We start from the raw sequence: 14,184 nt of genomic DNA on the forward strand, positions 1-14,184 counted from the left end.
AAGTAACTTGTGACATACGTCCTTGTGACACTGCTAGCTGAATCGCATTAGCCGTTACTTTCACCACGTGAACTGACTTTTTTTTGGGTACGTTACACTACATTTTCTGGATCTTTTGTGTGCTGTGCCAACCTGATAAGGAAATTATTTTCCTGACAAACATTCCACAGGACTCCCAGAATTCTAATTAATTTATTTTTTAAACATAATTTTAAACATTATTTATTTTACACATTTTTTTTATATTTTTGTATTTAAATATCCAACTGTAAAAAAAACATGATTTGAAACCTGTAATGTACCCCTGAGTATAACTGTTTTTTATTAGGAAACGACCCTTCGTTATTCCTTCTACACAGACTGAGGATGTCTGAAGTTCAGCAATCTATACTACAGCTCATGCTATCTCTCTATGGTCTGACTTGTACACTTTCTGTGCTGATTATAGTCCTGACAGAAGAACGACAGGATCAACCCATATAGTCTCAACCTGGATCACCCCCCAACCTACAACTGCAAATACGATGTAGGAGGGTTTTTACAGTTGTTTGTCCTGAATACACGTCCAGTGTTCTATACAGACAGTTCCATAGATTCAGATCACAGTGTTAATATGTTCTTAGCTGGCTGTAAACACTTCGAGAAGGACAGTGACTTAGCACCAGAGGCTTTCATGTTGTTCGCGTCTTCTGACATCAAATATTTCTCTGGGCGTTTTTGTGGACAATTAAAACATTTCTAGAATGTTTGTGTCTGGGAAATGGATAGCAGATCACACTAGTATGTGCTAAATCCTACAGGGGATGTTTATTAATTCACTAAATAGCCTATTGACAATAACAAATCATTGATTGATTGACTAACACATTGTCAGTGAGATGCAAATGATCCATCATCACCGACAATTTTTTTTTTTTAAATCCACCACCCAGATTTATCTGTTTGCTCAGATGAGTAAAATTCACCAATCATTTGAGGAACTTTTGCCATGCTGCAAATGAAGATAATTCTCATTGCATATAACAGGATTTAACCTATACAATATGAGAAAGTTACAGTGTCAGTCCACCTTATAGAGAAACGTCTCAATGCATGTACCAGGATTCAGCCTATACAATATGAACAGGTAAAAAAGTCAGTCCACCCTATAGAGAAACGTCTCAATGCATGTACCAGGATTTAACCTATACAATATGAACAAGTGACAGGGTCAGCCCACCCTATAGAGATGATTCCCAAAGCATATACTGTACTAGGATTCAACCTACACAATATGAGCAAGTTACAGTGTCAGCCCACCCTATAGAGATGATTCCCAACGCATATACTAGGATCCAACTTATACAATATGAGCAAGTTACAGTGTCAGCCCACCCAATAGAGATGATTCCCAAAGCATATACTAGGATCCAACTTATACAATATGAACAAGTTACAAGGTCAGTCCACCCTATAGAGAAACGTCTCAATGCATAGACCAGGATTCAACCTATACAATATGAACAAGTTACAGGGTCAGTCCACCCTATAGAGATGATTCCCAAAGCATATACTGTACTAGGATTCAACCTATACAATATGAGAAAATTACAGTGTCAGTCCACCCAATAGAGATGATTCCCAAAGCATATACTAGGATTCAACTTATACAATATGAGCAAGTTACAGGGTCAGGCCACCCAATAGAGATGATTCCCAAAGCATATACTAGGATTCAACTTATACAATATGAGCAAGTTCCAGTGTCAGTCCACCCAATAGAGATGATTCCCAAAGCATATACCAGGATTCAGCCTATACAACATGAAAGTTCTGTCTGTTCCTGACACAACTGTTGCATTCTCATAAGTGTAAAGAATGTCAAAAATCCAGCAGGGAATGTAGGACACCCTCAAAATAGCCATAGCAGGTGTGAAGAGCCGGTTCTCACCAAAAGAGCCTCCAAAATATATAAGGAACATCACATGGCTGAACTCTCCAGCGTCTATCAAAAACTTGAACATTTTAATTTTGATAAATACCTGGTAGCAGAAGCAAATCAAAGCATTAGCATAGGAGTACATTCACCCGATCTTTGTAAATATGCTCTATTTGTACCGGGAAATATTGGTCCCTAGAAATATGCCTGAGCTGTTTTTTAATTTTGGCAAACTGCATAATACAGTCCTCCTTCTCTGTACATTAGCGTCAAATCCTGTGGAATAACATTTGTTATAATCCCGGTGACATGATATACTGAAGAAGTGACAGGCCTGATTTATTAAACTGCACCAAAGAATACTGAAGCAAAAGTGAAGCTTCTGCCAAGAGCATCCAATCAGATCTCATCTTTCAAATCAAAAAAGAAATGCTTTCCTCTGGGAACAGTTCCATTTTTTCCTCGCTCCTGTTTTCATTAATCACTCTGTTTCTGCGATTGGCTGAGAATCATTGGCTCAGAATACCGTGCCATATGTTGGGAGATTTAGCCCTGGAAACATTCCTGATTTTAAATATTGATCAAGTTCCCAATAAAATCCGTGTTCTTAGGAAGTTACATGCAGTTCTTATGATCAATGCATACTATCTAGTCTTTTAAAGGAGAACTATGGGGTAAGTGTTTTTCCCCCATAGTTCTCCTAAAGGTCACGGAAGGACACAAACTAGCATCCTCCCGTCACCCAAAGCTCAGAAAACCGCGAGCTACAGCTCCCGATATACTGAGACTGCTGCTGCCGGGATGGATCCCGACATTACTGTCGAGATCCACCCAGCTGCGTGATTGACAGCTGACTCTGCCTATTTAGAGGCAGAGCCAGCTGTCCCTGCCCCCTCCACCATCCGTTTCGCCAGTCAGCGCTGGAGGATCGGAGCGGGGAGAGGGGGAATCCCTGCAGGGAGCCGTGAGTGACAGTCACGGCTCTCTGCAGGGACAGGATCGAGAAGTGAGCGAGCGATGCTATGTGTTCGCTCACTTCCCGATCTATTGAGCCGATCTGTGAGTTTCATTGTCACACGTCGGCTCGAACTATGAGGCTGAGTGATTTTCACTCACCTCATACTTCTCCTTTAAGGACAATACTTTTTAAAGCCCAATTGAAGCCTCACATTTCTGTTTTATGGTCAGACAGCATAACGAGTAAGACGCCTTTCACATGGGCGCCGTCAGTTCCAATCAGTAGGGGATCCATGCCCATAGAGTAAAGCTGGCCATACACCTATAGATTATTTGTAGATTTTCTATGGTCAGATGGAAAAAGTGCAACAGATTCCACCATCTACGCTAAACTGTGTGGATTGAGGAATCTCCCACTGGGCCAAGCTTCAGCATCTTGCTAGTCGGCCCCTCTGGCTCTCAAAACACCTGAACAGTCTGATTGGATGCAGGCATTGCTCAGGTAGTTTGACAGCCAGCGGGGCCGACTAGCAAGATACTGAAGCTTGGCCCAATGAGAGTTCCCCCCATCCACACAGTTTAGCGTAGATGGAGGAACCTGTTGCACTTTTTCCATCTTGCCATAGGAAATCTGCAGAAAACCTATAGGTGTATGGCCAGCTTAACATTGGCCTTCCAATCATATCTGCCTAAAAAACTGACAGGTACACTTGATCGGACTGCCCATCGGAAAGGGGCCAGAGGAACATGGAATTATGATTTATTTTTTGATTCAGTGTGCTTAGAACTGTAGCGGTCTGACACTCACCTTGCACAGTGCTCCAATCAGTAACGATTACGCTCCCTGAGCAGTGCTCTTGATTGGAGCATTGTGTACGGGGAATTTTGGAGCACTGGAGGCCTGGACCACCATGCTTTCTGTATGAGCACTGCATGGGTCTAAGCACACACATACATTTATAAAATCAATAAATAATGCCATACCCTTTACTTGACGTGCAGCCTGACTACAGAGTAAGTAAAGAACATGAGGCTTCAGTTGGGTTTAAAAAAACAGCTTAAAAATGTACCCCGAAGGATTGCCCCAATTTAGATTCTCCAGATATCAACTGCAGAATCAAAGTGTTCCTGGGAAGTATTTTAAAATGTTGTCATGCACCCTGACTACATAAGAAGTGAAGAATGTGAGGCTTCAATTGGGTTTTAAAAAACTGCTTCAAAAATTTTACACACAAGTTTTGCCCCATCTAGTTTCTCTGACTACCAACTGTGGAATGAAATGTTCCTGGGAAGTATTTCAAAATGTTGCCCGTTGTGTAACCCAAACGTGTAAAGCATCTACCTCTTCAAGAGGTTGCCCCTTCCAAGGAACAAAAGGCTTTCAAGGAGCTCTTTTCTACTAGAACATTCCATGAAAGGTTCACACCACCAATTTGACGTGTATTTAAGTGCAGGGTCGATCACTGAGCAGATCAATGCAGCCTGCAACCAACAGCTTCTATTAAAAGCTCAAAAAGATAGAGACCCAGAAAGAGTTGGGGCACTTTGGTGGAAGACCAAGGTGGATATGCGGTATATTTATCATTGAGAACAAGCTGATCATTGTATATAAATAGCCTATAGATAGAAATGTCACTGAGCAGATAGTTACTTAAAAGGGCCAATATGCCCAAAGTGATATTTCAGGTTTTGGTGGATGCTGGTCAGCTAATGCATCCATCAGTTTCTTATATCTCTTGAGGACACTGGTGGTAAGAACTCTGCATTTGAGTTCATAGGCCCATGAGAAGTTCTCACTGTCCCTTTGGATTGTTCATTTATGTTTTGTTATGGAGATAACAGATAAAGAGTTAAAAAAACACAGTAGGCAGGAAGAACCCAGATGGGAGGCAATAATGCCAGGGACTATGGAAGAGGGGTCCCATACCTGGAACCCTTTAAGGTATCATAAGAACACATCAACTGTCTACAACTATAACGAAAATTTGGCACTTTTGGTATTTAAAAGTTCCCTCCAAAGAAAATAAGAGTACCATCAGCAGTTGGAACAAAACTGAATCTCTAACTCCAAAAATGTGACACTAAACTCAGGAGTTAAATCTTAAATATGCATTCAGGTACCTCAACTATTAACAACAATGTATCTTATTTGTGTATCACTCGGCTGTAGATCCTCAAATCATCTCTGTATTTGTGCTGACACTGCCCTTCCTTCTGGAGGAAGGCTACTTTTGTTCTCCATGGTCCCTGTGTGTGTTGTAAAGTAGTCACCGCTCCAAACTCACTCCTGTGATGGACTACAATCTCAATACAAATGAGCTAACTAGACATGAGATTGTAGTCCATCACGGGAGCGAGCTTGAAGCGGTGACTACTTTACAACACACACAGGAACCATGGAGAACAAAAGTAGCCCCCCTCCAGAAGGAAGGACAGTGTCAGCACCAATTCAGAGATGATTTGAGGATCTACAGCCGAGTGATACACAAATAAGATACATTTTTGTTAATAGTTAAGGTTATTGAATACATTTTTAAGATTGAATTTCTGAGTTAAGCGTCATTTTAAAGTTGAACTCCAGGATTGTTAAAATAACTACCCTTGCAGTCCCCTAACCCCGTCCCCTTCCTTTCCAAGTGTTAAATGCCTATTAAGTCTAATGGTGGACAAATAATACTTACCTTATACCTCACTCTGGCTGACTTTGGCGCTTAAGCGCCTCTCCTCTTGCTGGCATTCCAGGTTCCTCACTGCCCTCACTATTTGTCCTGATGATGTCAGGGTGCGACCCCTGAAGAGACATCGGGGGACCAGGCGCACAGCATGCAGGAAGCTTGCCGGTGCGAGCCTAGCCTAGACTTGATGGGCATTTAACCCTTGCAGTGGGTGGGATAGTTTTCTTTTTATATTCCCAGAGTTCAGCTTTAGTTTTTTTGTTTAACAAACATTTGTTTGTATGTAACCAGAAATCCTTGAGAGATAACACAAAGTAGTGTGCGATTCACCGACCCAACATATAGAAATAAAGAACATCAGAAGCTTTCATTGTGGGTGAAGTGACCCTTTAAGTGCCAGCCTCTAGTTGCTGAGCCCTGCACAGTCTGGCATGCATCATCTTTCCATAATAACTATACACAAGGGCACCCAGAGCAGGTCAGATGAAAGAGTCTGATGACTGGATGGCACAGAAGTTCAGTGTCAGCAGAAAGTGATAAAGTAATAGACAGTCTCCGGTTACTGCACAGCACATCATCAGCCCAGTGTGCACACACACACACAGGGGTCCCTCCACCCTCCGCCAACACTCAGGACAATGGATGGCACCACACAAAGCAATACAAAGTGACAGCAGATCCCACCACCAGCCACAGGACAGCAAGAGACAAACTTACAGCAAAGAGCCACAAAGTATCCCAGAAAGAAGAGGCGAGCCGACATCGTCCCAGAGACAGAGAGAGGAGAGCAGAGACAGGAGCGGAGTTCACATCCAGGGCAGCGCTACACTAATAAAGGCAACACACGCTGCAGAGGTCTACGGATCGGGGAGGTGTGAGCCGTGTATAGGGAGGAGGCGGCTCCGCAGCGCCCTCTACAGGATCCCCGCAACACTGCTCCGCACAATGGAAGCGGATTGTATCGGTGGGACCGAGCCAATCACATACTATGCTGCATGGGACAACCCATAGCTATCTGTGTCATTCTAAACTGATATCAAAGTCAAAAGGATATTAGGCTTTTTCAAATGTTGATGAAATCTCTTACAATGGATGCTGCCCCTTGATGTTTAAAAGTTTTCATACCCCGAGCACTGGTCCTGATATCCTGTTTCAGAGTGACTCCTTTCCCTTGCAGGGTCATATAGAGTCACCCTTGTGTCTACTAGTAAGATGTGTGCGGTCTCCACAAACACACAAGACTAGATCCATGAACTCATCGCACTCCTGACCGCTTGTCTCCAAAGGAAAGTCAAATGGGTGCTACGGTGATCGACGGACGGCAACCGTCATGTAACAGCAGGAAACAGGGACACCGGCACTCCAATGTTAGCGTAAAATGCAAAGTCTTTTTATTGAAGAAGATACGACGACCGTTTCGCGGTCACACAGGATCCCCTTCCTCAAGCAATCACATGTCATTGCTTGAGGAAGGGGATCTTGGGTGACCCCGAAACGGTCGTCGCATCTTTGTGACATGTCGTATCTTCTTCAATAAAAAGACTTTGCATTTACGCTAACATTGGAGTGCCGGTGTCCCTGTTTCCTGCTCCACACAGACACAGCAAGACAAGCCATCCCAACTCCCCGATCCCCTCTTTGTTCCTTTGAGCACCGGTCCTGATATCCTGTTTTAGGGTGGCTGCTTTTTCTTGCAGGGTCCTATAGAGTGCCCCTTGTGTCTACTAGTAAGATGTGTGCGTCTCCACAAACACACAGGCACAGCAAGGCAAGCCATCCAAAACGTGACAACCCATATCGCTTGTTAATGACACCCTAAACATGGCTGGGAAAACATGTGATATTCCAGCACTTTCAAACGTGCCATTTCCTTGTGCATTGAAATGCGCAAAAATGCGCGGCAAAATAAAACACAAAACGCATGTAGCAGATTTTTCTACATGAGCTACTTTTCCCACATTTGGTGCACCTGTGGCACCCATTGAAATCAATAGAGACGTGTGGCAAATTCAGAAAGGTAACACCTGCGCACATGTGGTGACACACATTCCCGCTATGCAATGGTGCGAAAAACGAATGCTGATGGATGGAAACTATAAAATGTATGGGCGTAAATGGGACCAGTTCACACGCCTGTGCTGCGTTGCAGTGCACTGAAAGAAAGCAAAGCATGTTCTACTTTTTTCAGCACAACGTGTGGAAAAACGCATGTAAACGAAAAGGACATGTTATTTAAAATAAAGATTGGCAAAAAAAAAGCACACAAAAAAGCATTGAATGTCAACAGAGTATGAAATTGCAAGTAAATTGACCTCCGTTGACTTCTCTTTTTAGGTCCGATTTTGGCGTGAATGGACCTTTGGTTCTTGTTCACACCTCAGCGTTTTGTAGCTCAAGGGGCTAAGCACTACAACGCTCAACCAAAGGAATTCCATTGTTCCAGTGTTTTCATTGGCCTCTAATCACATCTGAGAGTTCTGTTGTTTGTAGCAAAATGCCTGCCGCTGGAAAAAGTAAATAAGCTTCTTTTCTGTAGATATCAGCACTTTTGCCCCATTACATTGCAATGGAAAAGCGTATTTAAGCATTTTGTTGCTTTAAAGAAAAATACCGGGGAACAAAATGGGGGACAGCACAAGCTGAAAAACAAGCAACAAAGCACTTTGAAAAATGCGTGTTGATATAAAACACTCAAAAACACTTTAAAAAAACCATGTGATATGCTGACGCTTAGGTGTGAACCTGTCCTTAAATGTGATGGCTGCATTTGTTTTCTTTTTTCAGATGTTTTCCCTCTATTTTCCCCTGGTGATTCAGACAAAAAAGCTGGCTGTACAATGAGTGAATTTATCAAGAACAGCACGAAATTGGCTCATTGGGTGGTCCTATCTGATGGCTCATGCCTGACACCCTTCAGCTGAAGAATCCAAGGAGCCGGGCAGAAATTCCTGGACAAACTGCACCCCTCCCAACTGTCCCTCATTCGGGACCAAATCCCTCTATATTGTGTGTTGTGCTGTAAAATTAAAAGGAGAACTATGGGGTTAAGGCTTTTCCCCATAGTTCTCCTTAGGGTAACGGGAGGACACAAACTGGCGTCCTCCCGTCACCCTAGGCTCAGAGCTGCTGCTCGCGGTATACTGAGACGCCGCAGCTGAAGCGGATCCCGACAATTATGCCGGGATCCGCCCAGCTGCGTGACTGACAGCTGGCTCTGCCTATCTAGAGGCAGAGCCAGCTGTACCCGCCCCCTCCCCCGTCCGTTCCGCCAGTCAGCGCTGGCAGATCGGAGCGGGGAGGGGGGAATCCAGCCCCTCCCCTGTCACGGCAGAGAGCCGTGACAGGATCGAGAGGTGAGCGAACGCCAGTATGTGTTCGCTCACCTCCCGATCTACTGAGCCGACCTGTGACAGTCTCATTGTCACAGGTCGGCTAGAACTATGAGGTGAGTGAAAAGCACTCACCTCATAATTCTCCTTTAACTTGAATGCATTTTTGTGTTTGGGTTTTAAGTTTGATAAATTGATGCGCTAATATTGTGTGTCATACAAATTTACAACTGCCACCATTTAATTCTCTAGGGTCTCTGCCTAAAGAAAATATACCATTTTGGAGGACTTGAAGCAATTTCAGGCCTAAAATGTGCATTTTATCATGTAAGCAAAAAAAGGAAATTAATACAAAAACATTCTGGCAGCGAAAGGGTTATGCTTACATTTCATCAATTGTCTTTATTACCATCTGCAGCCAGGTCTCTGTCACCATGGACTATTGGTTGCCCATTGGTTATTATATTGTAGCAAAGTGAAGCAAGACTAATGTTGGGGTGCTTTTGTACACTTCAAATGGGTTTACTTGCCCCTCCCTTCTAGATTGTAAGCCCTCAGGGGCAGGGACCTCCTCACCATCTTGTTTTAAATTGTATTGTGATTGTAATGTCTTCCTTATATTGTAAAGCGCTGCGCAAACTGTTGGCGCTATATAAATCCTGAATAATAATAATATAAGTCCATAGGGATACAAAACCCATTGAATAAGGTCTAATGCAGGTCAGGACGAGGTTAACTACAGTCAAATGCACCTGTCTGCATTCCGAGTACTCTCAGAAGCATCTCATGCTAATATCAAACTGATCCCCAAAGCCCCTTGATACCGGCCTTCAATGTGTTTACAAAAAGGACAATTCCTAGGTTTATTCAAACACCAGATGTACATACAATAGAGGAAATAAAACCAAATGATTCACAGCGTCTGTGCATCCTTCGTCAGCATTGACATTAATTGTGAAATATCAGTACATAATGTCCCAACATATAACCAAGAAAAATTGAGTTCATTAAGCCAATGCCTAACCTGTTGAGTCCCACCCTTCTGACTTTATTGTTGAAATAGAGACAAGAAGGGGTCTATTTTTAACTGATGCACAGAGCCATTAGCTGTGAAAATTCTGTGTGAGCGGATGCACAAAACAAAGTTCTTCTTATATTTTCTTTATAGGACCAATGTATTTTTGAATATCACCTTGTACTATCAAATTATGGTCTACTACACGGGTGCCCATTAGGTAGATGGTGATCTACCAGTAGCTCTCAAAGCTGATGCTGGTAGATCACGAAGGGTGTGAATGGTGGCCCCTGTATTCCATTTTGGTATATTTATTTAGCTGTGCATACATGATTACCTATTAGCCTGAGCCTGCTGTGCCAAGCTCCCTGACACCTTTCTGGTGGATACTAGTGGGTGAAATGCTATGTATTCCATCAAAGAATATTAGTTTGCACAGCCTGTTGTACTGCACTGTTGGCAAAATACAGCAGGGTGAGCCAGGAGAGAGAGTGGGGAGAGACAGACAGGAGAGAGAGCAACAAGAGACAGCCAAGAGAGTGAAGAGAGACAGCCAGGAGAGAGCGAGGGAGGTTTTTTTTCCATTGGTAGATCTCCTGTAGCTCGTCATTTGAAAAGTAGATCTTATCACAAAAAATTGTGGGCACCCCTGGTCTACTAGATGCAGCTGAGGCCCATAGGAAACATGTATTTCCTCTTCAGCTCCATCTAGTGGCCATAATGCTGTATTGCACAATGACATTCAAAGATGCATTCGACTTACAAAGAAAATATACAAGAATATTTGTTTTGTGCATCCATTCACACAGAAGGAACATTCACAGAGATTCGTAGGGTCAATGGCTCTGTTAATTGGTTAAAAATAGACCTCTAAGTAATCCATAATTTAGTCCATGTCACGAGAACTTAGTCCATGTCACGAGAAGAAAAAAGATGTGCAATGGTCTATGTAAACGTGTATTTATAAAAAAAAAATATTAGGCCTTTTGAAAGTAATGGAAAGAAAATTAAACATATTTAGTATATCGTATATAACCCGCAGAACATGACAAGAAATTTTACGCTGCAGGATTTCAGTTTCCAGTACATTGGAATTGTCATCTTGCGATGAGAAGCCCCATACTTGCAAAATTTGTGGGCAGAAATGGCCTTTTGACCTTTTAAACAACACAGTCGATGTTCAGAATTAATCTCAGAGTGCAGTTTACAGGAAGCTGGAGATGGATTGACTATATGCTAGTATGGTGGAGAATTACTAGTAACATGTGTACAGTTAAATGTGAAGGCGTTCCTTTTTTATAGGTGTGATATTTCCTGTCCTTCAGCTCAGAGGATATAAAAGTTCTTGTGCAGAACAAGAAGAGAATGGCCGAACGCAGGAGGCACATGGAGCAGTGCCACTATGCCAGTCATTAGCAGATTCTCATTGCAGGTCTATACTGCAAAGATAGGGGACAAGACTTTTCTCACTTGGCCACCTCCCTGTCCCTAGTCTGCTGATTAGACAATGAGGGGCATAACTAAACCCTTCATCTCTTTGTTGTCTCCTCCTGCATGGAAGCTCCCCATGTTAGACTGGCATCACTGTACAATGACAATATTAGGTCTACCTGTGTGTCTGCGTCCTGCAGTGTAAGGGTATATGGCAGGGGTAGGCAAAATCTGGCTCTCCAGCTGTGGTTCAACTACAAATCCTATTAGGAATTGCAAGATACCGACAACCACGAGCATTACTTCTAGAGGCAGATGCATGATGGGATTGGGTTTCACCACAGCTGGAGTGCTGGAGTTTGCCTACCTGTGGTATATGGGGATGTAATATAACTGTAGATTAGGGTTGCCACCTTTTCTTCAAGCGAAACCCGAACAAGCCTTAGTGTGGCCAAACTCATATTCAGTACTCAGAGTGGGGATACTGAAACCTTAACCTCTCCTGAACTAATTTCTCTGACAATTCACCCTTCAGGTTTCAGCTAAAGGCCGCGCTCACCCGCATCCAGCAATCCAACCTACACGGACCCAGGGACAGGAAGACACCTCATCATTTCTAGGCAAGGCTACCATGCCATGGTACCGTGCAGCATGCCCTGTTGTCTCAACACACAAACAGTCCAAGTTATAATCTTGCTGCCTTGATTCTTATGTGATAAAGCTGCTATAAAGTAACTTTACAAAACTCACTGAGCTAGATGCATCAAAACTCTTTACTTTAACTTTGCCTGGAGAATATTCAGAAGAACAAAAAATAACAAAACTATAATGAGGCACCCTGAGGTGATTGGCTCAGGTGGCATCTCATTGGATCCCGTGGGGGGCGGCCGGTGTGCCTACTGCCCCAGGTCCAGCCAGAGTGTCCCAGATTGCTAAGAGCTAGCAACCTGTGATGTTCTCTCTGGCGTCCCACCCAGTTAACTGACATTACTGGATGCCAGGAGCTGAGCAGGACGCTGTGGCTGGCATCCCGCCCAAAAAGCAGTAACAGCAAACTGATGAGCTCATCTTTCAATCGCTCTGCTCTCTTCCAATCAGCATGCTTCTTGTTAGCACAGAAACACTGCAACACAAGAGACTGGCTCCCTGTGCTACCTTTTTTTCCTGCCAGTCGGAGTGTTGCTACACAGTGGATTTCTGATTGATCAGTGAAGGAGCAGCAGAAGACTCAAGAAGTCATCCCTCTACTCACTTTGCTAAGCATTGCTGTACAGGGGATTGCAAGCGGCTGGTACCAATGCAAATTCAGGTGCTTACTTATTTAATGATGTATAAATGAATACAGAGCTGCCATATTTTGTGTCTGGGGTTCGGCTTTAAAATCAGGGGGAATAGACAACTACTTTAGAACATATTCTGTACCTACAGCTCCTCTGTATTCTGACATCTTCCATAATTAGATAAAAGAAGCCAAGCCTGTCCAGACCTCTATTTTCAGACATATTTTCCATATCACGTGCCTCAGTGTATGAAGTGTACGGAATCCTGTAATTTATGAAGGTAAACCCTCTGTGCCGTCGCCGCTTATTTCATAGGCAAGTTCTTAAAGACTTGCGGACTTTCCTAGAACACATGACAACATGTAGAAAGTTTGTTGCTGTATATCTTCTGGAAAGTCAAGCAGAACCGAAAGAAAAAAATTGGCGTAATTTATCATGAAAACGGCGCGTTTACTTCTGTCGGCCATGTTTGTGCAGTATGTATGGAGACATGAACTGTTTACATTGCTGGTGATGACATCTTCTCAAGAGCTGCGATGACTTGCTCCAGATCTGAAAGCAAAACAGGGATTATGGATGGTTACAATGGAACAAGTGAGTGCATAGCAGCTGGATATTCTGTTATAGACAGCACTATATTGGCCTTTTCTGTGCCGGCGGGAGGATTCCGCCCAAGGCAACCCAGGGGACAACCGATGACCTGCCGATGTTAGGGGTTACCCGGGACTACAAGACCTACAATAGCTTCCAATGTTGCCTTGTTCTTCTGCAAATAATGGCAAATAGCTCCCTGTATATTAAGGAAACTATGTACAGCAAACCGTTATTCACTCCCGCCAGCCATGATCTGCCTACATTGCACAGAGCAGTGATCCTCAACCTAGGTTTCTAAGAGCCGGGTGGGGAGGGTCTTACACATCTCCCCTCCCAGTTCTTAGCAACATGGGATGCTCTGGCTTGCATCCTGCCCACATACACATCTCACCAGTGGCGTCACAAGGGGGGCGCTGGAGGTGCGGCCCGCACCCGTGTGCTTGAGTAGCTTCAGTGGCAGTGGTGGTATGAGAGCCCAGATACTGGGAATGATGACATCATTCTCATTTCAGGGTTCATTCAGTGGGGAGGAGATCTGTGAACAGGGTTCACTGGTTTCTTCATCCAGAGTCTGGCACATATGGCACATGCCCTGGGTGCTACTTAAAGGCAGCAGACTTTTTTTATCTCCCCACCCCACCCCATATGTGCAGAGTCTGGCACATATGGCACATGTCCTGGGTGCCACTTAAGGGCAGCAGACTTTTTTCTCTCCCCACCCCTCTCCTATACACATCTCCCCACCCAGCTCTTAGTAACAAGGGATACTCTGGCCGGCGTCTCACCTAGCTCCTGACAGCCAGAGCATTCCAGGTTGCTGAGGGCCTGGAGGGAAGATGTGTAAGGGCCGAGTGCCCGACTTTTTAGAGGGGGTGACACCAAAATGACTGTCAGTTATTTTGGTGCCACCCCTACAATGGTGTCACCCGGGTGTGGGCGCACCCCCCTTGTGACGCCACTGGTTTACATCTACTTTAAAGTGAAC

General features: G+C 43.8%; 1 protein-coding gene across 1 annotated transcript in view; it reads right to left on the reverse strand.

Annotated features, from left to right (window-relative positions):
- JAM2 (junctional adhesion molecule 2) overlaps positions 1–6,372 on the reverse strand; it is an 82,777-nt gene extending 76,405 nt beyond the window's left edge. The window contains exon 1 of the mRNA XM_018562778.1: positions 6,268–6,372. Within this exon, the coding sequence (XP_018418280.1) occupies positions 6,268–6,313 (46 nt within the window). The 5' untranslated portion in view covers positions 6,314–6,372. The remainder of the gene's footprint in view (positions 1–6,267) is intronic.
- Between the last annotated feature and the right edge of the window lie 7,812 nt (positions 6,373–14,184).

Source organism: Nanorana parkeri, unplaced genomic scaffold, assembly GCF_000935625.1.
Source record: "Nanorana parkeri isolate BGI_ZX_2015 unplaced genomic scaffold, ASM93562v1 scaffold599, whole genome shotgun sequence".
Lineage (NCBI taxonomy): Eukaryota > Metazoa > Chordata > Amphibia > Anura > Dicroglossidae > Nanorana > Nanorana parkeri.